At 45.2% G+C, this 24,915-nt stretch overlaps 1 protein-coding gene across 1 annotated transcript in view; it reads right to left on the bottom strand.

Moving 5' to 3' along the window:
• Positions 1–24,915, bottom strand: part of PTAR1 (protein prenyltransferase alpha subunit repeat containing 1) — a 70,049-nt gene that overhangs the window by 25,628 nt on the left and 19,506 nt on the right. The window contains exons 2-5 of the mRNA XM_077249068.1: positions 23,207–23,376; positions 7,125–7,191; positions 4,993–5,097; positions 804–1,017 (exon numbers count right to left, since the gene is read on the bottom strand). Of these exons, the coding sequence (XP_077105183.1) occupies positions 804–1,017; positions 4,993–5,097; positions 7,125–7,191; positions 23,207–23,376 (556 nt within the window). The remainder of the gene's footprint in view (positions 1–803; positions 1,018–4,992; positions 5,098–7,124; positions 7,192–23,206; positions 23,377–24,915) is intronic.

Raw genomic sequence — 24,915 nt, 5'->3', positions numbered from 1 at the left:
ATAAAAATTGGGAGTACTCAGTGGTAAAAGGGAACCGGAGAGAAAAACGCTATTAACTTGCAGACATGGGGTTTTTTTGCAGGTTAAAAAGCGTTATAAACCTGCATGGCGCCACACTTAGCCAAACGCTGCAGGGAAAAAATGAATGGTGACGGCGCTAGTTTGCCAGCTGTAGCCGCACCCCCGGCCCTGACTGACACTGGCACTGCATTGGCTGTCAGTCAATGTCGGGAAGGGAGGGGGGTGTGTGTGATTACAAGTGCTATAAAACTCAGTGACTAAACCAGCACCAGTGCCGCCCCAGCGACTGAAGAATAAGGGAAGAATAAAGTTAATTTTCTTCCTGCTTCCGGCTAAGTGCTGGCATTAAACCCATATCTGCAGGCTAATAGCGTTTTTTTTCTGGCGACAAGTTCCCTTTAGTAGCCATTAAAATGTATCGACAACTGAAGACTACATTTTTATTCATATTTTTTTCCCCCCCATCTACAATCTGGGACCCTACAAAGACATTTATTCTTACAAGTGCATGCAGTGATCATTGATGATAGAGCAGGTAACAGATCTAAATGGCTGAAATGGTATCGGCTGCTTCCAGAGACATCTATGATTGATGCATAAAACCAGAAGAAGTCTTTGGGAGAAGGTGAGAGTTTAGAGCTATAAAAACTTGCCATTTCTTACAGATTTCACCAGTGCAAACATCTTGATTTTTCTTTTTTAATGAATATTGAAAAAAATATACAATGACTAACGAATTTACTAAGTATGTTCAAAACTTTTACTTGTCCAGTTCCAAATACCTTGGCATTTAGTTTCCCCAGGTGCTGTAGAACCCAAATGCGATGGGACCAGGAATTGTAGTTGCTTGGGTACCTTCCTGCGGCTTCACAACAGACATTCATCTCTTCTCGCACAATAGCCTGGAGCTGCTCTGTCAGCATCTGACAACTTGCTTCCTTTTTCACAACGGATGGAGGAATGTGCTCCTGCAGAAGATGCTGCAACACCCATCTCCTGTCAAGGCAAACGTTAAAGAGTTGTTACTAGCTTTAAAATGCATACTAGCCTGAAAAAAGGGCAAAAGGACACTCTTCAAGCCCATGTCGGGTGAACGGAGGGCTTGCCATCTGAGCGTACAGACACTGCAAAAGGCATTGTGTAACCTCAGTGCCCTGCTCTAAAGCATCAACAATAATTCTGGTGTTTGACAACTTCTATGATTTAAACCATGTGTCTGTCCAGTTTTATTGCCCATTGTGTAACTTCTTGGGGCAGAACCTAATTTTATTTCTCGACATGACAATTCTAGTGAGAACTGAAGATATACCGTATTTTTCGGACTATAATATGCACCTTTGTTCCCCCAAATTTTTGGGGAAAGTGGGGGGTGCATCTTATAATCCGAATCTGTATGCTGTGCTGTAGAGAGGGGGTGGGGGAACTCTGGACTTGTGTCAGGGGGCTGGAGTGGGCTGGCTGCTGAGACAGCGGGAGGTCAAGCGCTCCCGCTCATTAACCTCATGTAATATTCACCGTACCCGCTGTCCATCACATCGGTACTGAAGCCGCGAGGTTAACAGGAGAGTGGTGCATATTGCATGTGTGCCTGCCTTCCCCCCCCCCCCCCCCCGGTCACTCTATGTGCCTCCTGCTGGCATGCACAGTGAGGTCATCACTGTGTTCCCAGGTCACATTATCCGATGCCAGGGAAACAGGAAGCACAGCCGAGGATCTGGGAGCATGGAGCCATCATCGGAAGGTGAGTTAAGTGTTTGTTATTTTATCATGTGCATGCCAGCAGGGGGCATATGTAAAGACAGGGGGGCCATGTGCGTGCCAGCAGGCGGGCATAAAGTGACCGTGGGGCCATCTGCGTGCCAGCAGGGGGCATATATAGAGACGGGGGGCCATGTGCGTGCCAGCAGGGGGGGGAAAAGTGACTGTGGGGCCATGTGCGTGCCAGCAGGGGGGCCATATGCGTGTCAGCAGGGGGGCATATAGTGACTGGGGGGGGCCATATCCAGGATAAGATGGGGGGCAGTGTGCCTGTAGCATAGGGGGGCAGTGTGCCAGCAGCACAAGGGGGCAATGTGCCAGTGTGCAAGCAGCGTGCCAGCACAAGGGGCAGTGAGCCAGCACAAGGGGGCCATGTGCCAGGTTGGGGGTTATATAGATACCAGGACGAGGGACATATATATGATTTTTAAGTCGGACACTGGCATTATAAGACATACCCCCATTTAATATAAATTATTTTTTTCTCTTTTTCGTCACCAAATTTGGGGGTGCGTCTTATAATCAGGTGCGTCTTACAGAGCGAAAAATATGGTAGTCATCTTCTGGACTATAACATTTCCAAATAAGTCTGATCACATGTCCCTGCAAAAGAATCCATGTTGAGCAAAGAAGGGCCATACAGAGGAAGGCTATACCAACCAAAGGATGTGGCTTCACAAGGCGGAAATCAGCGCAGACCATATACACTGCTCTTAAAAATAAAGGGAACACTAAAATTCCACTTAGATGTCACTGAACGAAATATTCCAGTTGTAAATCTTTATTCATTACATAGTGCTGAGAACAATAAAACCGAAAAATGATCAAGGTAAATCACAACTAATATCCCTCGGAGGTCTGGTGTTGGAATGATGCTCAAAACCAAAGTGGAAAATGAAGTTACAGGCTGATCCAATTTCAATGGAAATGCCTCAAGACAAGGAAGTGATGCTCAGTAGTGTGTGTGGCCTCCATGTGCCTGTATGATCTCCCTACAATGCCTGGGCTTGCTCCTGATGAGACGGCGGATGGTCTCCAGAGGGATCTCCTCCCAGACCTGGACTAAAGCATCAGTCAACTCCTGGACAGTCTGTGGGGCAAAGTGATGTTGGTGGATGGTGCGAGACATGATGTCTCAGATGTGTTCAATCGGATTCAGGTCTGGGGAACGGGCAGGCCAGTCAAAAGCCTCAATGCCTTCATCTTGCAGGAACTGCTGACACACTCCAGACACACGAGGTCTGGCACTGTCCTGCATTAGGAGGAACCCAGGGCCAACCGCACCAGCATATGGTCTCACAAGGGTCTGAGGATCTCATCTCGGTATGTCAGGCTACCTCTGGCAAGCACATGGAGGGCTGTGTGGCCCACTGCCAAACCGGTCATGCTGAAGGATGTTGCAGGCAGCAGATCACTCTCCACGGTGTCTTCTGACTCTGTCACATGTGCTCACTGTGAACCTGCTTTTATCTGTGAAGAGCACAGGGCGAATTTGCCAATCCTGGTGTTCTGTGGCAAATGCCAAGCATCCTGCACAGTGTTGGACTGGGAGCACAACCCCTATTTGTGGATGTCGGGCACTCAGACCATCCTCATGGAGTCGGTTTCTAACCGTCATGTTGCAGGGCACTGGCAGTGCTCCTCCTGTTCCTCCTTGCACAAAGGCTGAGGTAGCGGTCCTGCTGCTGGTTTGTTGCCCTCCTAAGGCCCCCTCCACGTCTACTGGTGTACTGGCCTGTCTCCTGGTAGAGCCTCCAGCCTCTGGACACTACGCTGACAGACAGCAAACCTTCTTGCCACAGCTCGCATTGATGTGCCATCCTGGATGAGCTGCAATACCTGAGCCACTTGTGTGGGTTGTAGAGTCCATCTCATGCTACCACGAGTGTGAAAGCACAACCAACATTCAAAAGTGACCAAAACATCAGCCAGAAAGCATTGGTACTGAGATGTGGTCTGTGGTCCCCACCCGCAGAACCACTCCTTTATTGAGTGTGTCTTGATAATGGCCAATAATTTCAATTTTGAAATCCCATCCACTATGTTGTAATATGAACGCAACATCCAACCCACACCGTGGGAACATACCCATAGGGTTAGAAAACGTGTATAATTCTTAGCAGCAGAAAAGTAATCCCAAACACTTCTTTTGCTACATTGAATTCCATTACAAAGACAGGATGATCATAAACTAGTAACTGGGCGTATAAGGCCGGTGTCACACTTGTGAGTGCAATGCGATAATCTCGCACGAGTCTCTCGCATCAATACCGGCACTGCCACCGGCACTCGGGACCGGAGTGTTCGGCTGCTTGTATTTCTATGAAGCTGAACGCTCCTGTCCCGAGTGCCGGCGGCAGTGCCAGGTATTGAGGCGAGAGACTCGTGCGAGTTTCTCACATGGCACTCGCAATTGTGACCCCGGCCTTAGAAGGAGTTGAACCCTTTGAGAAATCTTTATTTCATAGGCTGCAGTAGTTATAGAAAAACAAAACAGAGTATGGCTATGTTCACAAGATCCGGTTTTGCTGCATTTTTTTTTTACTGCAGGCATAACTTGCTGGAAGCTGCAGTTTTTGCTGTTTTTTTTTTTTTGGTGCATTTTTCTTGTCTCTTGTGCATACTAATAAACGCTTAGCTCCACCAAAAAAACGCAGAAAAAAAAAACCTGATACCTGCGTTTTTGCACTGAGTCATTGCTTTCTATAGGTGAAAGAACGCTGCAAAAATGCAGAAAAGTGACATGCTGCAGTTTTCTAAATCAGTCAGGAAAAGAAAAAAAAAACACTGTGCGCATGAAATTTCTGAAATTTCAGATTTGCTGGTACTGAAAAATGCAGCTTAAAATTTGCATTAAAAAAAAGCAAAAATGCAACATGTGAACATAGCCTATTGCTTACCTCTGTGGATCCAGCGCAGGCTCTACACCGCTGCCCCGGTCACTGGTTGCAGTGCTGGTGTCACATTAACAGTGCTGCAGCCAATAAAGAGACTGGGCAGCAGAGGAAAACCGGCGCTGGATCCAGGAAGTATATGTGATACTCTGTTTCTCTTTTCTAGATTCTGCAGCCTATGAAAAAGTATTCTTGTCTTTGTGTACGATCTAATGTTAGGTGGGAGACAAGACACGCCACAACTGGGAGGGGTGGACTCTGATGGAACAGTATTGGGGAAACCAATAAGAAATTGCATGAAAACCACTAAATACTAGACCTGTGGATCCATGTTTCAGGACTTTTTGGGAACTTCGTCAAGGCCAGTTTTCCAAGCTGCAAATCTTTTTCTGGGTTAAGAGCCCCAGACTGGATCAACTCTTTCCTGTTGGATAAATAGAAGGCACGTTACTGATCTAACTAAATGTTAGTACAAATAGGCACATCTGGTACACGCGCTTCCTTTTAAAGTTACGCAGAGAAAGGCCGGGGTCACACTTGCGAGTGTGATGCGAGAGCCTAGAAATACATGCAGCCACACACACTGGTCCTGAGTGCCGGCGGCAGCCCCGGGTATTGATGCACGATTTTCTTGCATTACACTCACAAGTGTGACCCTGGCCTAACAATAAGTCACAGACCATTTCATCCAACAGAGAGAAACAAAACACCACATTATTATATCATTGATGAACAAAAACTCCTACCCCTGCCAGATCTCTGACATTTGTCATAGGCCTATAATAATATATACAGGCACAGGGAATCACAAGGGTCAAGAACATTACATAAAAATACCGAGTTTCATCATTAATTTTAAAACTAGTAATAACCAAAACGATCGTAAAGACGTGCTCATATACTCCTTTCCAGAATATTCCATTTCTAAATCAGATACTAAGATTTAGATCTACACAGACAACTTGTGTTCTATTAAAGGGGACCTGTCACCCCCAAAATGGAAGTTGAGCTAAGCCCACCGGCATCAGGGGCTCATCTACAGCATTCTGGAATGCTGTAGATAAGCCCCTGATGTATCCTGAAAGAGGAGAAAAAGAGGTTAGATTATACTCACCCAGGGGCTGTCCCGCTGCTGTCCGGTCCGATGGGTGTCGCGGTCCGGTCCGGGGCCTCCCATCTTCATAGGAAGACGTCCTCTTTTTGTCTTCACACTGCGGCTCCGGCGCAGGCGTACTTAGTCTGCCCTGTAGACCTTTCCCGGTGCCTGCGCACTGCAGTACTTTGCTCTGCCCTCAACAGGGCAGACAAAGTACGCTTGCGCCAGAGCTGCGGCGTGAAGACAAGAAGAGGACGTGATCGTAAGAAGATGGGAGGCCCTGGATTGGACCGGACCGCACCGGGACCGCCCCTGGGTGAGTATAATCTAACCTCTTTCTCATCTTTCAGGATACATCGGGGGCTTATCTACAGCATTCCAGAATAAGCCCCTGATGCCAGTGGTTTTAGCTCAACTTCCATTTTGGGGGTGACAGGTTCCCTTTAAACAAAGAAACCATTGGGATTTTACACCCAACACACAAGCAACTTTCTCTTACTGTATCCCCCTCCTATTCGGGCACCCAAAGCAAAGCCAAAATACACGAGTCCTGTGCCTTGGCAGGGACTGGCCACATTCCCCGATCTCGGACTGCAGAGAAGGAAATGTTGTAAGAGAGCTGGCTGTTACATGTAGCTGGGAGCAGGTTACACCTCTAATCGGTGATGTAACGTCCCTGCAAGGAGGGGGCTCACTAACGAGCAAAACCAGCATCACAAATATCTTTAAAAAATCTTCATAATAATTATCTGCCAAAATACATTATTTTAGTGATCTTCTACAATGCATGTTATTTTTTCCCTACATTTGAATGCACCAGCTACTTGTGCATCTGGCTGGCTTCTATATTATCCTACTTAAACTGAGAGACCATAATTATAAAGTCCAAGAACGTAAAATGTCATTATTCTCCATAACCATGTGCCTGTAGCTGTGCAAATATTAATAACTGGTGACGAACCAGCATTGTAAACCCTATGAAGTTTTAACTTATAAGAAAGTCTGATGCCTGTATGAGTGACACACAGATCTCCAAAAATCCCAGTTGAAAAAGCGAGTCACCGAAGCCCGATGCTTAAATATACGGTAATTAAAAAATGTATCATGATGACGCCAATTATTGATATACACCATCACACCTACTTGTTTTCTATCTATCACCACCCTTTTCTGGCTCTAAGAAGCCAGAGCTGTCAATCAAGGAAGAAGGGGACGGAGATTGAGGGAAAACAAGTGGGAAGGAGTATATAAAATGATTGGCCCCGCCAATGTTGCACCGAGCTCCTGTATTTGGCTTCAACAGTCATTCTGCGCTGACAGAGTCTCTTAAGAAAAGGCAAAAGAAGGATACATACCTTACATTCCATGCAGTAGTGAAATCTGGGTTCAGCAACAACAGGGTGCAGGTTACATCAATCAACTCTAAAGAAAAGAAAGGAGAATATATTACATCATGGAAAACCTTCACAAATATGTTGTAAAAAGTTGAGACACAATATGATTGGCACCCCTGAATACTTAGCACGCGATGTAAAAGTCTCCAAGAATAAAAAGTGATTAGTGAAACAGTTTGAATGTATGTATCAGATGTGTATATCTATGTTTGATGCAGAGAAGAATAAGACACACACACAAAAAAAAAAATAGATCAGTAAAAAAGGATACCGAATGCAAAAACAATGCCAGGACATAATGGAACCAAATGAAAAAAAATCAAAAACTATCCTGTGATAAATTAGAACCTAGGCTCACCTGGACCCATCTGGTCTGTGCTCTCATGACTTTAAAGGGAATCTGCTACCTCATCTGAGAGCAGCATGGCGGTAGGGAAAGAAGCTGAATCCAAGGATGTATCACCTAGTTTACAGGGTGCAGCCGTTCTCGCACAATCAGGGCGTTTAGATTAAGAAATAAAGCAGAGCGGAGGAAGCTGCCCCCACCCACAGCAGCCTGTGCGCAATGTCTATAGACAGTGAGCGGCTTATCACAGGAGGGGGCGTTGCCAGAGTAGTCTGAAGGTTTTATCACTAAGATTAACATTGCCACAGTTGGTAAACAGCACAAACTTTGACAAGGGACACATCCCAGAATTCTGTGTTTCAGCCTCTATCTCCGGCTGTCTTCAGATTACATAGCCAAACCTGCTGACAGATTCCCTTTAATTAGCCTATGCATGGTAGTTTTGATGCTCAAAAAAAGTCAGCATGGGCACACAGTCTTTTTGATGATTTTCCAAGTAGAAAAACAACTTTGAGTAATTTTGAGATATGGAGAGCTTCCTCTCAGTTTCTGTTCAGAATGGAAAAAAACACAAAACAAAAATATCTAAGCAGACCTGAAATTCCATTACCACCAAGCACAAGAAGTCTGAAGGGTATAAGACTATCGCCAAAGACCTTGGCACCAGATTTCAACAGTACAAAACGATACCAGAATGCATAATCCCTTCTCAATGTCTGCCATACGAAGAATGACATTTCTACTATACAAGTCGTGCTCAAACTACCATACAATGATTTAGCATTTAAAATTCCCTAAGAGATATAAAAATAAATACAAATTTAAAAAATAAAATTGTAATAAATCTTAAATGTAGAAGGTTAAGTCACCCCCTCTTTTTCCTGTTAAAAAAAACATACCGTAAGTAAAAAATTTAACATTGTTGTGTCCATAAAGGTGTGATCTAACAAAATATAAAATTATTTAAAATGTATGCTAAATGCAGAAAAGAATAATAATAATAATCATAAAAAAACAACAATGTCAATGGGGGCCGATTTAAGTTTTATTGAAATGGTTATTCAGCATCAATTAAGGGTTCCAACCCGAGCCAGTGCTATTTACCTTGTAAGCAACCTTTGATGTAAATGTACATTAGACAAAAGATCATATTGCTCGTCTGTGGGGTGACTGGCCAATTATTGCGAATGCATGTTCCTAGGAAGACTCGTTTCCTACCAGGCCAGTGTAAATGCACCCTTAGGGGCTGAATCGTTAAGGTGATTTAATCCAGAACTCTGGTGTATTATACTTTAATAAATCCATTTTTTGTGTGTGCGCAATTCATTAGTTGAGCAAAAGTTTTCACGCCAGTCCTGGACAGCTATGCCAATATGGTCGGAGCATGGATGGCACAGAACGTGGCCAAGAATGCTCATATAATTCATGAAAAGTTAAGCTACTCTAGTGGCACAACGTACTCCAGAAATGTACTCCAGCATGTGACTGGATGATATTTCTGTCAGAGGCACACTGCATTTGTAAGCATCTAATTCATTAAATGGCATGATCACACTGGTGCCAAAATTTTGCAACTTTTGACATTTTCATGCCAATTCCAAAATGGGCCAAGCTGAGGTGGGAAGCTCGTCTAATTCATGACAATCTGTGGCAAACTCACTTCAGTCCCTTACAAGATTTCTGATGTGGCCCTTGCTCAAGATTCATGAAGAGGGTATCTGCCGCTACCACACCCCCGCATCAAGACCAGCGAGAAAATCGGGCCAAAGAAAAAAAACCAAACATTGAGTGCAATTTTGGACCGTATAAACACCGAAACCAATACAGTATTAATGCATACATTTGTTCTTCAGAAAAATATTGAGCATCATAATACCATAAAATTGGTTTATCTGTATTGCATTGATATGCTTAGTATGCAGCTAAAAGGTTTTTAAGTGAGGTAAGCACTTATTTCCATAATGGAATGGATGATTTTGCAAAGCAGATTTTCCTTTAAATTACTATTACTAAGGAGGTTAGGGGCATGGTAGAATTGACGCTCCACAGGGATTCTTAAATATAGAACATCTGAAGAGCCACGCACTGCCGCAGTTTAGCTGGGTTTATCTTTGATCTTCTAAAGAATTTTTTGTCTTAATATATTGCTTTTAATGTTATTTTAAAGGAAGTAGACACGAACCTTAAGAATCTACAATCAGATTTTTACAAGATAAACGGGAAAGTTATTGTAAACTTTCAATACTGAAAAAGTAATTCAGAAGTTGACGTCAATTAAGTTATTTGAGATGATGGGGCTTTTAATTAGAATTTTTTTTTCTAAAGATAATAGGAGTTAGGTATCACATTACATGTTTGTGCTGCACTGATTCATGATATGGTTCCTATTCACTTCAAGGTTCCACTTTGCCTAAATCGCAAATTAATTCAATGATAAATTCTTACTTCTTCTGCCTGTATGTTGCTGGCCAATCATAAGCAGGTATCAACACACTGGAGAAAAAAAAAAAAAAAAAAAGAGCAATCCTTCAAAATAGCCTAGAGCAGGTTTCTCAGTGTGCGAGATGTAATCACACTTATGTCTGCTGTGCCCAGGTACTGCCTCCTTTGAATGTTGTTGCCTGTTTATGATTGGTCGGCATCATTCAGTGACAAAAAAAGTAAAAGAGCCACCTTCAGCAGCACTAAGGCTGCATTCTGTGAAGGTGGCTATTATGTTTCTGATCCCTAGTAACACTGAAATATTGACTTTTATAAATTGCACCCCATATCTGTATTGAGTCCCAGAGGTATGGTGTCTCCCCCTGTTTCAGTCGCCTCCTTTTATACTCACCTAATGCCTAATTCCACTGAATCCCTCCCGTCCTGAATCCACCGAATCCATCGTGTCTAATAAAAGACTTTATTATGGATGTCTTTATTTACCATGTAACCATAGGATTAGTAATGGATAGGTGTCTTATAGATGCTTCTCCATTACTAAGCCGCGGGCCTGATGTCACCTGACAATACAAAGGTGACATTAACTCCACAAATATGAACCCCACTTGTCACCGCTACTGGGCAGCTGCGGGATGCTATTTCTAGGCTTTGGGGAGTCCATATCCATGGCCCTTACCAGCCTGAGAATACCGCTGTCTGCTTTTGCATGGCTGGTTGTCAAAAAATGGGGGGGACCCCATAACGTTTTTTTTAAATTTAAATAATTAAAAAAATAAGACGTGGGGACCCTTCTATTTTTGATAACCAGCCTTGCTGAAGCTGAGGGTTCCAACCCCCAGCTGTGAGTTTTGCCTGGCTGATTATAGATAATACAGGGGAACCCACGCCAGGATTATTTATTTATTTGTAGTGCAGGCGGCAGGTGATGAATACTTCTATCTGCCACTCCTGCTGTCACTGTTATTAGCGGCAGCAGGAGTAATAGTCTCATCAGCTGCCGCCTGCTGTCATTGTTATCACTTGAATACAACGCTGATCATTCTCCCCTGCTCGCACTGATCAACAGCAGAGCAGGGGAGAATGATGATAGCAGTCTTCAGCACCCGGAGCCGGGGAACAGAGCTTACTGTACAGCTTCTTCTCAGACGACGGGACAAGTCACACAGATGACATCCCTGTGTGTCATCCGTGTGCATGACATTTTGCGGCCCATGGTGCCAGTAAAAAAGACATGTCTTTGTGTGGGTCACACGGACACATGGTCCTTGGAAACACATGGGTATGTGCACAGCAACGTAGATTTCAATGTGTCTATGTGTCTCCAGTACATGTGAAAACTCACCACACATACCGGAGACAGAGACGGGTGAAAGAGCCCTCAGATAGTCTGTGGGTTCAGCCAACTGGTTTCCAATGAGCACTGGTCACTTCACTGCAAGAAAATAATTTTTAATACTACAGTATTAGTAACGTAATGCATTACATAACATAATATTTTCACATTTTCAATGTACACAAACAGCCTTTCTCCAATTTCTCTTCTAGCAAGTATAAATTAAAGCAAATAAACGTGACATTTAGTTAGTATAATTCCATTACAAACAAAGAGTGCACGCTGAGCCAGTATACAGGAAAATGCAGAAAAATACACATTGAACAGGTTAAAAAGCGAGTCACCCAGTGGATGGCGACACGCCGCACCAGGAGGGATAACAAAGATCAATAGTATTATATAAAGGAGGGAGGAAATTCAGAATGAGTAATATATGTTACAAGGCTCACAAATATGTAACGGTAAAATAGCTGAAAATATACAACGAGATTTATAGTACACAAAGAGGCAGGACTGGACAAAGCTCACATTGTATAAGAGCATAATATTAATTAAGCAAAAAACCATCCTCCTGTTAGCATGGCGCCAGCTCTAACAAGCATTTCCACACATACTTTAGGGACTGGCGTCACACTGGCAAAGAATCTCTCTTAAGAAGCCTTCTAACCAATAAAAACAGACTGGATACCTGCACGACAGCCGGTTCTAAGCGGAACATGTAATGGTTCCGGCCCAGGTGTGGATCTGTCCCCTAGACACGCCAAGAGGCGGGACAGCGGTAATATCACGATGGGGGCTGGCATGCGGCGCTATTGTTACCTAATGGCATCCTGTGATAATCTAATGACTTTTGCCTCAGGGGACTCATGTGCTTGACGGCTACGCTTATATGCATTGTTTTTGTCCTAGTGATGCTGTTGCTCTTCAAGTCTCATTTGCCCTTTGCTGTCTTCGACAATTGTGCCTTTGCTGCTTTCCTTTCATTGTCATTGGCGTATTTTTTATGAAGAGCCATGTTAGCATTGATATTTGCTTTTTAAAGGGGTTTTCCCACGAACAAAAGTTCATTTTAAAAATTGTCTGTGTCTGACCGTGTACCGAATATACCACAGCTCCTGGGCAGGGGAGGAAGCAAAAGACAATACTGACATTACAGCAGGAGATTGCAGAGGATACATTTTGTGAGGTAAAATATTTAAAAAAAAAAAACTGTCAGTGAAATATTTTACCTCACAAAATGAATCCACTGTGATCCCCTGCTGTAATGTCAGTATTGTCTTTTGCTTCCTCCCCTGCCCAGGAGATGTGGTATGCGCCGTACACGGTCAGACACAGTCAATTTTTAAAATTAACTTTCGTTCGTGGGAAAACCTCTTTAATGTGACCGGCTTCCTCTGCCTGTAGACACGTCGCGCATCTGCCGCCGGGATCAGTCCAATGACTCGCATAATTCGCGCAGGTGCAGTAAATCAGACCGCTGCCATCTTTGTGCAGATAGTCGCGGTCACATTAAAACTGCGCATGCACTCCTCCTGTACAAAGATCGCGGCAGTCAGTGAATCATTCGGCTGATCCCGGCGGCGGCACATGTTCACAACGGTGTTCCGCTGATGGTACCGCGCAAGAAGCTGTGTGAGTGTGAATGTGAGCGTGCGTGTGAATGTGAGCGTGCGTGTGAATGTGAGCGTGCGTGTGAATGTGAGCGTGCGTGTGAATGTGAGCATGTGAATGTGAACGTGAGTGTGTGTGCGAGTGTGAATGTGTGTGTGTGTGTGTGTGTGTGTGTGTGTGTGTGTGTGTGAGAATGTGTGTTTGAGTATGTGTGAACGTGAGCGTGTGAGTGTGAATGTGAGTGTGTGAATGTGAGTGTGCGAGGTGAGTGTGTGAATGTGAGGAGAGTGTGAATGTGAGGAGAGTGTGAATGTGAGGAGAGTGTGAATGTGAGGAGAGTGTGAATGTGAGGAGAGTGTGAATGTGAGGAGAGTGTGGATGTGAGGAGAGTGTGGATGTGAGGAGAGTGTGGATGTGAGGAGAGTGTGGATGTGAGGCGAGTGTGGATGTGAGGAGAGTGTGGATGTGAGGAGAGTGTGGATGTGAGGAGAGTGTGGATGTGAGGAGAGTGTGAATGTGAGGAGAGTGCGAATGTGAGGAGAGTGCGAATGTGAGGAGAGTGTGGATGTGAGGAGAGTGTGAATGTGAGGAGAGTGTGAATGTGAGGAGAGTGTGAATGTGAGGAGAGTGTGAATGTGAGGAGAGTGTGAATGTGAGGAGAGTGTGAATGTGAGGAGAGTGTGAATGTGAGTGTGTATATAGAAAAAAATGGGGGCACCACGGTCAGTGGGATACACACCAAGACCTATTGGAAAACTTATACTGAAATTTGAAGAGGAAAAGGTAGGTCTTACAAACGGGGATCACCACACAGATGAAAAAATGGAACACAGCTTTATTTCAAAAATACACAAAAGGCAAAGCACAAACAATTAAAACCATTTAAAAGAAGGGGAAATACAGAGTAACCCCATATAAACAACAGCCCCCAATAAGGCAGAAAAGCCCGCACAAACCTACAGGGTACACAGTGAACATGCCCACCAAAAGATGTCCTGTGTAAGCAGCATGGCCATCAATGTGTACAGTGACTGGCACAAGTGCCTGTGCAACCAGCAAATCAATAAACAAATGACAAGCAGCTTACATTAAAGGGAACCTATCACCCCGTTTTTTTCGGTATGAGATAAAAATACTGTTAAATATGGCCTGAGCTGTGCATTACAATAGTGTAGTTTGTGGACCCCGATTCCCCACCTATGCTGCCGAAATACGTTACCAAAGTAGTCATTTTCGCCTGTCAATCAGGCTGGTCAGGTCGGATGGGCGTGGCTTCTTCCCCCAGATATTGCGTAGTTTTCCGTTGGTGGCGTAGTGGTGTGCGCATGTCCAAGGTCCCCAATCCTGCACGGGGGGGTGAAAATAGCAGCGATGTCCGTTATTCCATTGGTGGTCGGTGGGCGCGGCCATCTTCCTTTGGCCGCGCGTGCGCAGAAGCGGTGCTCTGCTGGCCGCGGCTTCAGGAAAATGGCCGCTGGATGCCGCGCGTGCGCAGATGGAGATCGCGGCGGCCATTTTCCTGAAGCCGCGGCCAGCAGAGCGCCGCTTCTGCGCACGCGCGGCCAAAGGAAGATGGCCGCGCCCACCGACCACCAATGGAATAACGGACATCGCTGCTATTTTCACCCCCCCGTGCAGGATTGGGGACCTTGGACATGCGCACACCACTACGCCACCAACGGAAAACTACGCAATATCTGGGGGAAGAAGCCACGCCCATCCGACCTGACCAGCCTGATTGACAGGCGAAAATGACTACTTTGGTAACGTATTTCGGCAGCATAGGTGGGGAATCGGGGTCCACAAACTACACTATTGTAATGCACAGCTCAGGCCCTATTTAACAGTATTTTTATCTCATACCGAAAAAAACGGGGTGATAGGTTCCCTTTAAATAATACAGGCAGCAAAGAATAAATAACACAGTGTTAGATGATAAAGAGACACTGTAAAAGGAACACAATACAGATAGTCTGTTGGGACTGCGCAGTGAATCATTTTCCTACGGCTGCCCCGGTGGCCTGGATCTCAGCGGCGGCCTGGATCTCAGCGGGGAGGGGTCCTTGCGGCGGAGGAGTCCCAGCTGCGGGGGGTCCGGCGATGACCCGCTGGTGGTACTGCGCAAGGTCCTGGTACCACCAGCAGGTGCCATATTGGAATACCCATCACTTGGGTATTCCAATATGGCGGTCGGAGTACTTCCTGTGCGGCGCAGTGGATTGTGGGATTCGAGGACGTCCAGACGGAAGGGGATGACAGAATTTAACGTAATTATATAAATAGATATCAATTAGATGTACTATTGCTCTATTATTATGCCTCCTGCTGCGCGTAGCTCCATCCACTTGCTGACTCACTTTTTAACCTGTACTAGCATGCATGTGAATGTGAACGTGAGCGTGAGTGTGTGTGCGAGTGTGAATGTGTGTGTGTGCGTGTGAATGTGTGTGTATGTGTGAATGTGAGCGTGTGAGTGTGTGAGGTGAGTGTGTGAATGTGAGGTGAGTGTGAGGAGAGTGTGAATGTGAGGAGAGTGTGAATGTGAGGAGAGTGTGAATGTGAGGAGAGTGTGAATGTGAGGAGAGTGTGAATGTGAGGAGAGTGTGAATGTGAGGAGAGTGTGAATGTGAGGAGAGTGTGAATGTGAGGAGAGTGTGAATGTGAGGAGAGTGTGAATGTGAGGTGAGTGTGAATGTGAGGTGAGTGTGAAGGTGAGGTGAGTGTGAAGGTGAGGTGAGTGTGAAGGTGAGGTGAGTGTGAAGGTGAGGTGAGTGTGAATGTGAGGTGAGTGTGAATGTGAGGTGAGTGTGAATGTGAGGTGAGTGTGAATGTGAGGTGAGTGTGAATGTGAGGTGAGTGTGAATGTGAGGAGAGTGTGAATGTGAGGAGAGTGTGAATGTGAGTGTGTGGTGCATACGGCATATGGTGTGGTGCGACGGTGTTCCACTGGTGGTACCGTGCAATAGGTTGGTACCAGCAGCAGTTTCCACATTGAGACAACATCATCATGGGGATCGCCCCTGGAAGCATTTCTGACTACAAGGTCACAGCTGCGCAGTGAATCATTTTCCTACGGCTGCCCGGCAGGGAGGGTGCTCCGGTGGCCTGGATCTCAGCGGCGGCCTGGATCTCAGTGGTGGGGAGGGGTCCTTGCGGCGGAGGAGTCCCAGCTGCGGGGGGTCCGGCGATGACCCGCTGGTGGTACTGCGCAAGGGCCTGGTACCACCAGCAGGTGCCATATTGGAATACCCATCACTTGGGTATTCCAATATGGCGGTCGAAGTACTTCCTGTGCGGCGCAGTGGATTGTGGGAATCGAGGACGTCTAGACGGAAGTGGATGACAGAATTTAACGTAATTATATAAATAGATATCAATTAGATGTACTATTGCTCTATTATTATGCCTCCTGCTGCGCGTAGCTCCATCCACTTACTGACTCACTTTTTAACCTGTACTAGGAGTACATTTCTATAAGAGAATACAGATGATCATTTTTGTATTTTCTGTACTGGCTCTGCGTACACCCATTGATTAAATAAGATTTGTATTTATCCTTTGTGCTTAGTTACATTTATCTCACATGCAAAAATATTTTTAACGTATTATACATTTTTAGTAATAAGGGAATTTGTTACCAAATTTTTGCTATTTAATCTGAGAGCCTGATTCCAAGGAAGTGTCACTTTCTAGATGTTTTGTAGTTTCATTACAATCAGTGTTTTATCAGCAGGAGATTATCAATGCCTAACTACATCTCATGTGTAATCCAGTCCAGCTAATCCATGTAACCTCGCCCCCACCACTGATTAGCAGCTTACTGACAATGCACAGTGTACGCAGGAAGCTGTCAATCAGGGGTGTGAGCAGGGTTATACACAGCTGAGCAATATGACCACTGCTACATCTATAACAGATAAAATACCAAGCAGTTCAGTAAATGATCTACCGTTGTAATCAGGCTCTCTGCCCCTAAATCATGCTGCCCTCACATTACCTGCTGACAGATTCCCTTTAACTATTTCTATTTTATCTGTAAGCCATTACTGTATGATGTAGTATGGAGATACATGGATCAGTGGCAATGGTCCAGATAGAAAGGGTCGAAGTGAATTCGATATAAAAGTATCAACTAATGAGGTGTAAGGAGACCTCCATTAATAGTTTCGTCCTTATGTTGGGAGAGGAAAAAAAAAAAGTATGATTGCAGAAGATTTAACCCCTTAATGACAGCCAATACGTCTTTTAACTGACCTGAGATAAGAGAATAGCATCCCCATACTGGTAACAATCCAGCAGCTGTCGGCTGTGCACTATAGCTGACAACTTGCTGTATCAGCCACGATCAGTGTTTGCACCATCCATATCTGTTTAACCCCTTAGATGCTGCTGTCAATAGAGACTACATCATTATAAATGGTTATCAGAGTGTGGGGGCTTCCTCTTTATCCAAATTGGTGCTCTAGGATCATGATTTTGTGGTCCTGATGTTTGCCATGGCAATTCACGATCAAATACCAGCCTAATAGTCTGACGGCTGTAGTAATCTGTTCAGAAGTTAGAGACATTTAGGTGATAAAAATACACATTTTCATTTCTGTCATGCCACTTTGCATTAATTCCTGTAAAGCACCTGAAGAGTTAATAAACTACCTGACTGCAGTTTTCAATACGTCAGGGGGTGCTGATTTAAAAACTGTATCACGTTTGGGGGTTTCCCAATATATAAGACCCCTAAAGTCACATCAAACATTAATAAGTCTCTAAAAAAATAAATTTTGTAAATTTCCTTGAAAAAATGAAAAATTACTGCTACATTTTTAACCCCTTCCCGACCTTTGACGCATACGCTGCGTCATGAAAGTCGGTGCCTTCCCGACCTGTGACGCAGCGTATGCGTCATGGAGGGATCGCGCTCCTGCAGATCGGGTGAAAGGGTTAACTCCAATTTCACCCGATCTCCAGGAACAGGGGGAGTGGTGCTTCAGCCCAGGGGGGGTGGCTTCACCCCCCCATGGCTACGATCGCTCTGATTGGCTGTTGAAAGTGAAACTGCCAATCAGAGCGATTTGTAATATTTCACCCAAAAAAACGGTGAAATATTACAATCCAGCCATGGCCGATGCTGCAATATCATCGGCCATGGCTGGAAAACCTAATCTGCCCCCACCCCACCCCACCGATCGCCCCCCCAGTGCTCCGGTGCGCGGTCCGCCCCCCTAATTCGTTCTGTCCGCTGCCCCCGTGCTCCGGTGCCCCCTCCCTGTGCTCCGGTCCCCCCCCCTGTGCTCCGGTCCCCCCCCCCCCGTGATCCGATCACCCCCCCTTCATACTTACCGGGCCTCCCGATGTCCGTCCGGCTTCTCCATGGGCGCCGCCATCTTCCAACATGGCGGGCGCATGCGCACTGCGCCCGCAGAGTCTGCCGGCTGGCAGATTCATTTCAGAAGTATTTTGATCACTGCGATATAGCCTATCGCAGTGATCAAAATGAAAAAAAAGTAAATGACCCCCCTTTATCACCCCCATAGGGACAATAATAAAAATAAATAAAATATATATTTTTTTTTTTCTGCTAGGGTTAGGGTTAGAACTAGGGTTAGAATTAGGGTTAGAATTAGGGGTAGGGTTAGGGTTAGGGTTAGGGCATGTGCACACAGTGCGGATTTGGCTGCGAATCCGCAGCGGATCGGCCGCGGATCCGCAGCGGATCGGCCGCGGATCCGCAGCGGATCGGCCGCGGATTCGCAGCGGATCCGCAGCGGATTGGCCGCGGATCCGCAGCGGATTGGCCGCTGCGAATTCGTAGCAGTTTTCCATCAGGTTTACAGTACCATGTACACCTATGGAAAACCAAATCTGCTGTGCCCATGGTGCGGAAAATACCGTGCGGAAACGCTGTGTATTTTCCGCAGCATGTCAATTTTGTGCGGATTCCGCAGCGTTTTACACCTGTTCCTCAATAGGAATCCGCAGGTGAAATCCGCACAAAAAAACACTGGAAATCCGCTGTAAATCCGTAGGTAAAACGCAGTGCCTTTTACCTGCGGATTTTTCAAAAATGGTGCGGAAAAATCTCACACGAATCCGCAAAGTGGGCACATAGCCTTAGGGTTAGGGTTGGAATTAGAGTTAGGGTACCGTCTCACAGTGGCACTTTGATCGCTACGACGGTACGATCTGTGACGTTCCAGGGATATCCATACGATATCGCTGTGTCTGACACGCAGCAGCGATCAGGGACCCTGCTGAGAATCGTACGTCGTAGCAGATCGTTTGGAACTTTCTTTCGTCGCTGGATCTCCCGCTGTCATCGCTGGATCGTTGTGTGTGACAGCTATCCAGCGATGCGTTCACTTGTAACCAGGGTAAACATCGGGTTACTAAGCGCAGGGCCGCGCTTAGTAACTCGATGTTTACCGTGGTTACCAGCGTAAAAGTAAAAAAAAAAAAAAAAAAACGTACATACTCACATTTCGGTGTCCTTCAGGTCCCTTGCCGTCTGCTTCCCGCTCTGACTGTCTGCCGGCCGGCAAGTGAGAGCAGAGCGCAGCTGTGACGTCACCGCTGTGCTGTGCTCTCACTGTACGGCGGCACTCAGTCAGAGCGGGAAGCAGACGGCAAGGGACCTGAAGGACACCAAAATGTGAGTATGTACGTTTTTTTTTTTTTACTTTTACGCTGGTAACCACGGTAAACATCGGGTTACTAAGCGCGGCCCTGCGCTTAGGCTACGTTCACATTTGCGGCTAGCGCCGCAGCGTCGGGCGCCGCAGCGGCGCCGCATGCATCATGCGCCCCTATATTTAACATGGGGGCGCATGGACATGCGGTGCACTTGCGTTTGGCGCCGCATGCGTCCCTGCGGCGCCCGCGTCGGGGCGCAGAGGACGCAGCAAGTTGCATTTTTGCTGCGTCCAAAACCAATGGAAAAAAGGACGCATGCGGCGCAAAACGCAGCGTTGTGCATGCGTTTTGCCGCGTTTTTGTTTGCGTTGTGCGCTGCGGCGCCGACGCTGCGGCGCACAACGCAAATGTGAACGTAGCCTTAGTAACCCGATGTTTACCCTGGTTACCCGGGACCTTGGCATCGTTGGTCGCTGGAGAGCGGTCTGTGTGACAGCTCCCCAGCGACCACACAATGACTTTCCAACGATCACGGCCAGGTCGTATCGCTGGTCGTGATCGTTGGTAAATCGTTATGTGAGACGGTACCCTTAGGGTTGGAATTAGGGCTAGGGTTGGAAATAGGGTTAAGATTAGGCTTGTGGTTAGGGTTAAGGATAGGGTTAGGGTTGTGTTGGGGTTACAGTTGTGGGTAGGGTTGGGATTAGGGTTAGGATTAGGGTTGGATTTAGGGTTACGGGTGTGTTGGGGTTAGGGTTGTGGTTAGGGGTGTGTTGGGGTTAGGGTTGTGATTAGGGTTATGGCTACAGTTGGGATTAGGGTTAGGGGTGTGTTGGGGTTAGTGTTGAAGTTAGAATTGAGGGGTTTCCACTGTTTAGGCACATCAGGGGTCTCCAAACGCAACATGGCGCCACCAATGATTCCAGCCAATCTTGCGTTCAAAAAGTCAAATGGTGCGCCCTCCCTTCCAAGCCCCGACGTGCGCCCAAACAGTGGTTTACCCCCACATATGGGGTATCAGCGTACTCAGGAGAAACTGGACAACAACTTTTGGGGTCAAATTTTTCCTGTTACCCTTGGGAAAATTAAAAAATTCTGGGCTAAAAAAATATTTTTGAGGAAAGAAAACACATTTTTTATTTTCACGTCTCTGCGTTATAAACTTCTGTGAAGCACTTGGGGGTTCAAAGTGCTCACCACACATCTAGATAAGTTCCCTTGGGGGTCTAGTTTCCAAAGTGGGGTCAATTGTGGGGAGTTCCTACTGTTTAGGCACATCAGGGGCTCTGCAAACGCAACGTGACGCCCGCAGAGAATTCCATTAAAGTCTGCATTTCAAAACGTCACTACTTCCCTTCCGCTCCCCGACGTGTGCCAAAACAGTGGTTTACCCCCACATATGGGGTATCAGCGTACTCAGGAGAAACTGCACAACGACTTTTGGGGTCCAATTTCTCCTGTTACCCTTGGGAAAATAAAAAATTGTGGGTTAAAAAATAATTTTTGAGGAAAGAAAAATAATTTTATATTTTCATGGCTCTGCGTTATAAACTTCTGTGAAGCACTTGAGGGTTCAAAGTGCTCACCACACATCTAGATTAGTTCCTTGGGAGGTCTAGTTTCCAAAATGGGGTCACTTGTGTGGGAGCTCCAATGTTTAGGCACACAGGGGCTCTCCAAACGCGACATGGTGTCCGCTAATGATTGGAGCTAATTTTCCATTCAAAAAGCCAAATGGCGTGCCTTCCCTTCCGAGCCCTGCCATGCGCCCAAACAGTGGTTTACCCCCACATATGGGGTATCATCGTACTCAGGACAAACTGGACAACAACATTTGGGGTCCAATTTCTCCTATTATCCTTGGGAAAATAAAAAACTCCGGGCTAAAAATCATTTTTGAGGAAAGAAAAATATTTTTTTATTTTCATGGCTCTGCGTTATAAACTTCTGTGAAGCACCTGGGGGTTTTAAGTGCTCACTATACATCTAGATGAGTTCCTGGGGGGGTCTAGTTTCCAAAATGGGGTCACTTGTAGGGGAGCTCTAATGTTTAGGCACACAGGGGCTCTCCGAACGCAACATGGTGTCCACTAACGATTGGAGCTAATTTTCCATTGAAAAAGTCAAATGGCGCGCCTTCCCTTCCAAGCCTTGCCGTGCACCCAAACAGTGGTTTACCCCCACATATGAGGTATCGGCGTACTCAAGAGAAATTGCCCAACAAATTTTAGGATCCATTTTATCCTGTTGCCCATGTGAAAATGAAAAAATTGAGGCTAAAAAAATTTTTTTGTGAAAAAAAAGTACTTTTTCATTTTTTACGGATCAATTTGTGAAACACCTGAGAGTTTAAAGTGCTCACTATGCATCTAGATAAGTTCCTTGGGGGGTCTAGTTTCCAAAATGGGGTCACTTGTGGGGGAGCTCCAATGTTTAGGCACACGGGGGCTCTCCAAACGCGACATGGTGTCCGCTAAAGATTGGAGCCAATTTTTCATTGAAAAAGTCAAATGGCGCTCCTTCGCTTCCGAGCCCTGCCGTGCCCACAAACAGTGGTTTACCCCCACATATGAGGTATCAACGTACTCAGGACAAATTGGACAACAACTTTTGTGGTCCAGTTTCTCCTTTTACCCTTGGGAAAATAAAAAAATTGTTGCTAAAAGATCATTTTTGTGACTAAAAAGTTAAATGTTCACTTTTTCCTTCCATGTTGCTTCTGCTGTTGTGAAACACCTGAAGGGTTAATAAACTTCTTGAATGTGGTTTTGAGCACCTTGAGGGGTTCAGTTTTTAGAATGGTGTCACTTTTGGGTATTTTCAGCCATATAGAACCCTCAAACTGACTTCAAATGTGAGGTGGTCCCTAAAAAAAATGGTTTTGTAAATTTTGTTGTAAAAATGAGAAATCACTGGTCAAATTTTAACCCTTATAACTTCCTAGCAAAAAAAAAATTTGTTTCCAAAATTGTGCTGATGTAAAGTAGACATGTGGGGAATGTTATTTATTAACTATTTTGTGTCACATAACTCTCTGGTTTAACAGAATAAAAATTCAAAATGTGAAAATTGCGAAATTTTCAAAATTTTCGCCAAATTTCCGTTTTTTTCACAAATAAACTCAGAAATTATCGACCTAAATTTACCACTAACATGAAGCCCAATATGTCACGAAAAAACAATCTCAGAACCGCAAGGATCCGTTGAAGCGTTCCTGAGTTATTACCTCATAAAGGGACACTGGTCAGAATTGCAAATAATGGCAAGGTCATTAAGGCCAAAATAGGCTGGGTCATGAAGGGGTTAATCCTCCTAAAATGCTAGCAAAATAAAATAACATTTTACAAATGGTGCTGATGTAAAGCAGACATGTGGGAAATGTTATTTATTAATGGCTTGCTATGGTATGACTATCTGGATTAAAGGGATAATCATTCAAATTTTGAAAATTGCTAACTTTTTAACATTTTTCTCAAATTTTTGATAAATAAACAAAACATATTGACCAAAATTTACCATTACCATAAAGTATAATGTGTCACGAAAAAACAATCTCAAAATCACTGGGATTTGTTGAAGCGTTGCAGAGTTATTACCACATAAAGTGACACTGGTCAGATTTCAAAAATTTGCCTCCGTCACTAAGGGGTTAAAAAAAACAGACAAAACAAAAAAATGACTCACCATCTCTATTAAGCCACAGCTTCTTCTGCCGGTAAAGCAAGAGCTTGTTGTGTACATAAGGGAGCAGAAACTTGATACACCAGCTCTCCACTCCCAATTTATTTTCCACCAGTACAATGGGGCTGCGATTAAATTTTGCTTCTGGACACGGAATTAAGCCAATTTCATCTCTGTGGAAGAAACATTACACATCAGTCACAACTCTAAGGTCTTTAGACTGGCCAAAATATGAATGGGATATGTAGAAAACAAGAAAACTCGCAATAGAATAACGGCACCTGAACACAGTCATCAGTCCAGAGCCTCTCACCTAGACAAATCAGATCTCATACTTTGCAGTGATGAAGGGCAAAACCCCGAAACGGCTTCCAATAGGTGACACTAAAGTTTTAGTCCTCTTCCTTGATGTAGTAGTAGAAAACATTTTATGCTCGACAACCTCATGCTTGTGCTGGAGTAGCACTTTTTATTTTTACATCACAGTTTCATTTTACTTCAATTTTGTGAAAAACATTTGAGCAAAAGAAAACCCAAAATGTCAATAAGCCCGAACATTAAGGCCATGTTCACACTTTGCGGTTTTTACCGCGGATCCGCGGCGATTTTGATGCTGCGGGTCCGCAGCAGTTTCCATAGCGTTTACATTAACATGTAAACCCTATGGAAACCGCAAACCGCTGTGCACATGCTGCGGGAAAAACCGCGCAGAAACGCAGCGGTTTAAAACCCGCAGCATGTCACTTCTTTGTGCAGAATCGCTGCGATTCTGCACCCATAGGAATGCATTGAACCGCTTACTTCCCGCATGGGGCTGTGCCCACGTTGCGGGAAGTAAGCGGATAATGTGCGGGTGGTACCCGGGGTGGAGGAGAGGAGACTCTCCTCCAGGCCCTGGGAAGCATAAATAGTGTAAAAAAAAAAGAATTAAAATAAAAAATGATGTTATACTCACCTCTCAGCGCTGCACGCGGCCGCCCGGTCTTCGGTTTGCTGTGCGAGCAGGACCTGTGGTGACGTCGCGGTCACATGACCGTGATGACGCCTCGGTCACATGACCGTGACGTCACGAAGGTCCTTCTCGGCACAGCATCTTTGGAACCGGACCGCCGGGTGCAAAGCCCAGGAGATCCGGACATCAGAGGGTGAGTATAACCAATTTTTATTATTTTTATCATTACTATTGATGCTGCATATTGCTGCATATGCAGCATCAATATTACAGGAGTAATCCCGCAGCGAAAACCGCGGAACAAACCGCGATAAATCTGCAGGGATAACCGCAGCGGTTTTGCCCTGCAGATTTATCAATTCCGCTGCAGGATAAACCTGCAGAGCACGCCGCAAAGTGTGAACATGGCCTAACTGTGCACTTCTACAGTGCCCAAGGTCATCCCTCACTTCTGGCCTTATAGACCAAAACTACAAAACCTAAGTGTGGCGAAAAAGCTATTATTAAAAAAAAAAAAAAAGCTAGATACTCCACAAGATTGTAGTTGTTTGCAATGGATTATTTTGCTGCTGATCATGCATGACAGATTTGATTAATGAAATTAAACAAATACCAGGAAGATTTTAGTAAAGGAGTATCAGGCCAAAATAGCAGGGCTGTGGAGTCAATCGTGGAGTCGGAGTCAGAGCCCATTTTGGTGGAGTTGGTATAAAATGGACCGACTCAGACTCTTAAAATATATAATAAATTGGGTACAGTA

This window comes from Ranitomeya variabilis, chromosome 1, assembly GCF_051348905.1.
Source record: "Ranitomeya variabilis isolate aRanVar5 chromosome 1, aRanVar5.hap1, whole genome shotgun sequence".
Lineage (NCBI taxonomy): Eukaryota > Metazoa > Chordata > Amphibia > Anura > Dendrobatidae > Ranitomeya > Ranitomeya variabilis.
Note: the sequence above shows the minus strand (reverse complement) of the source record. Positions and strands in the feature narration are given on the sequence as shown.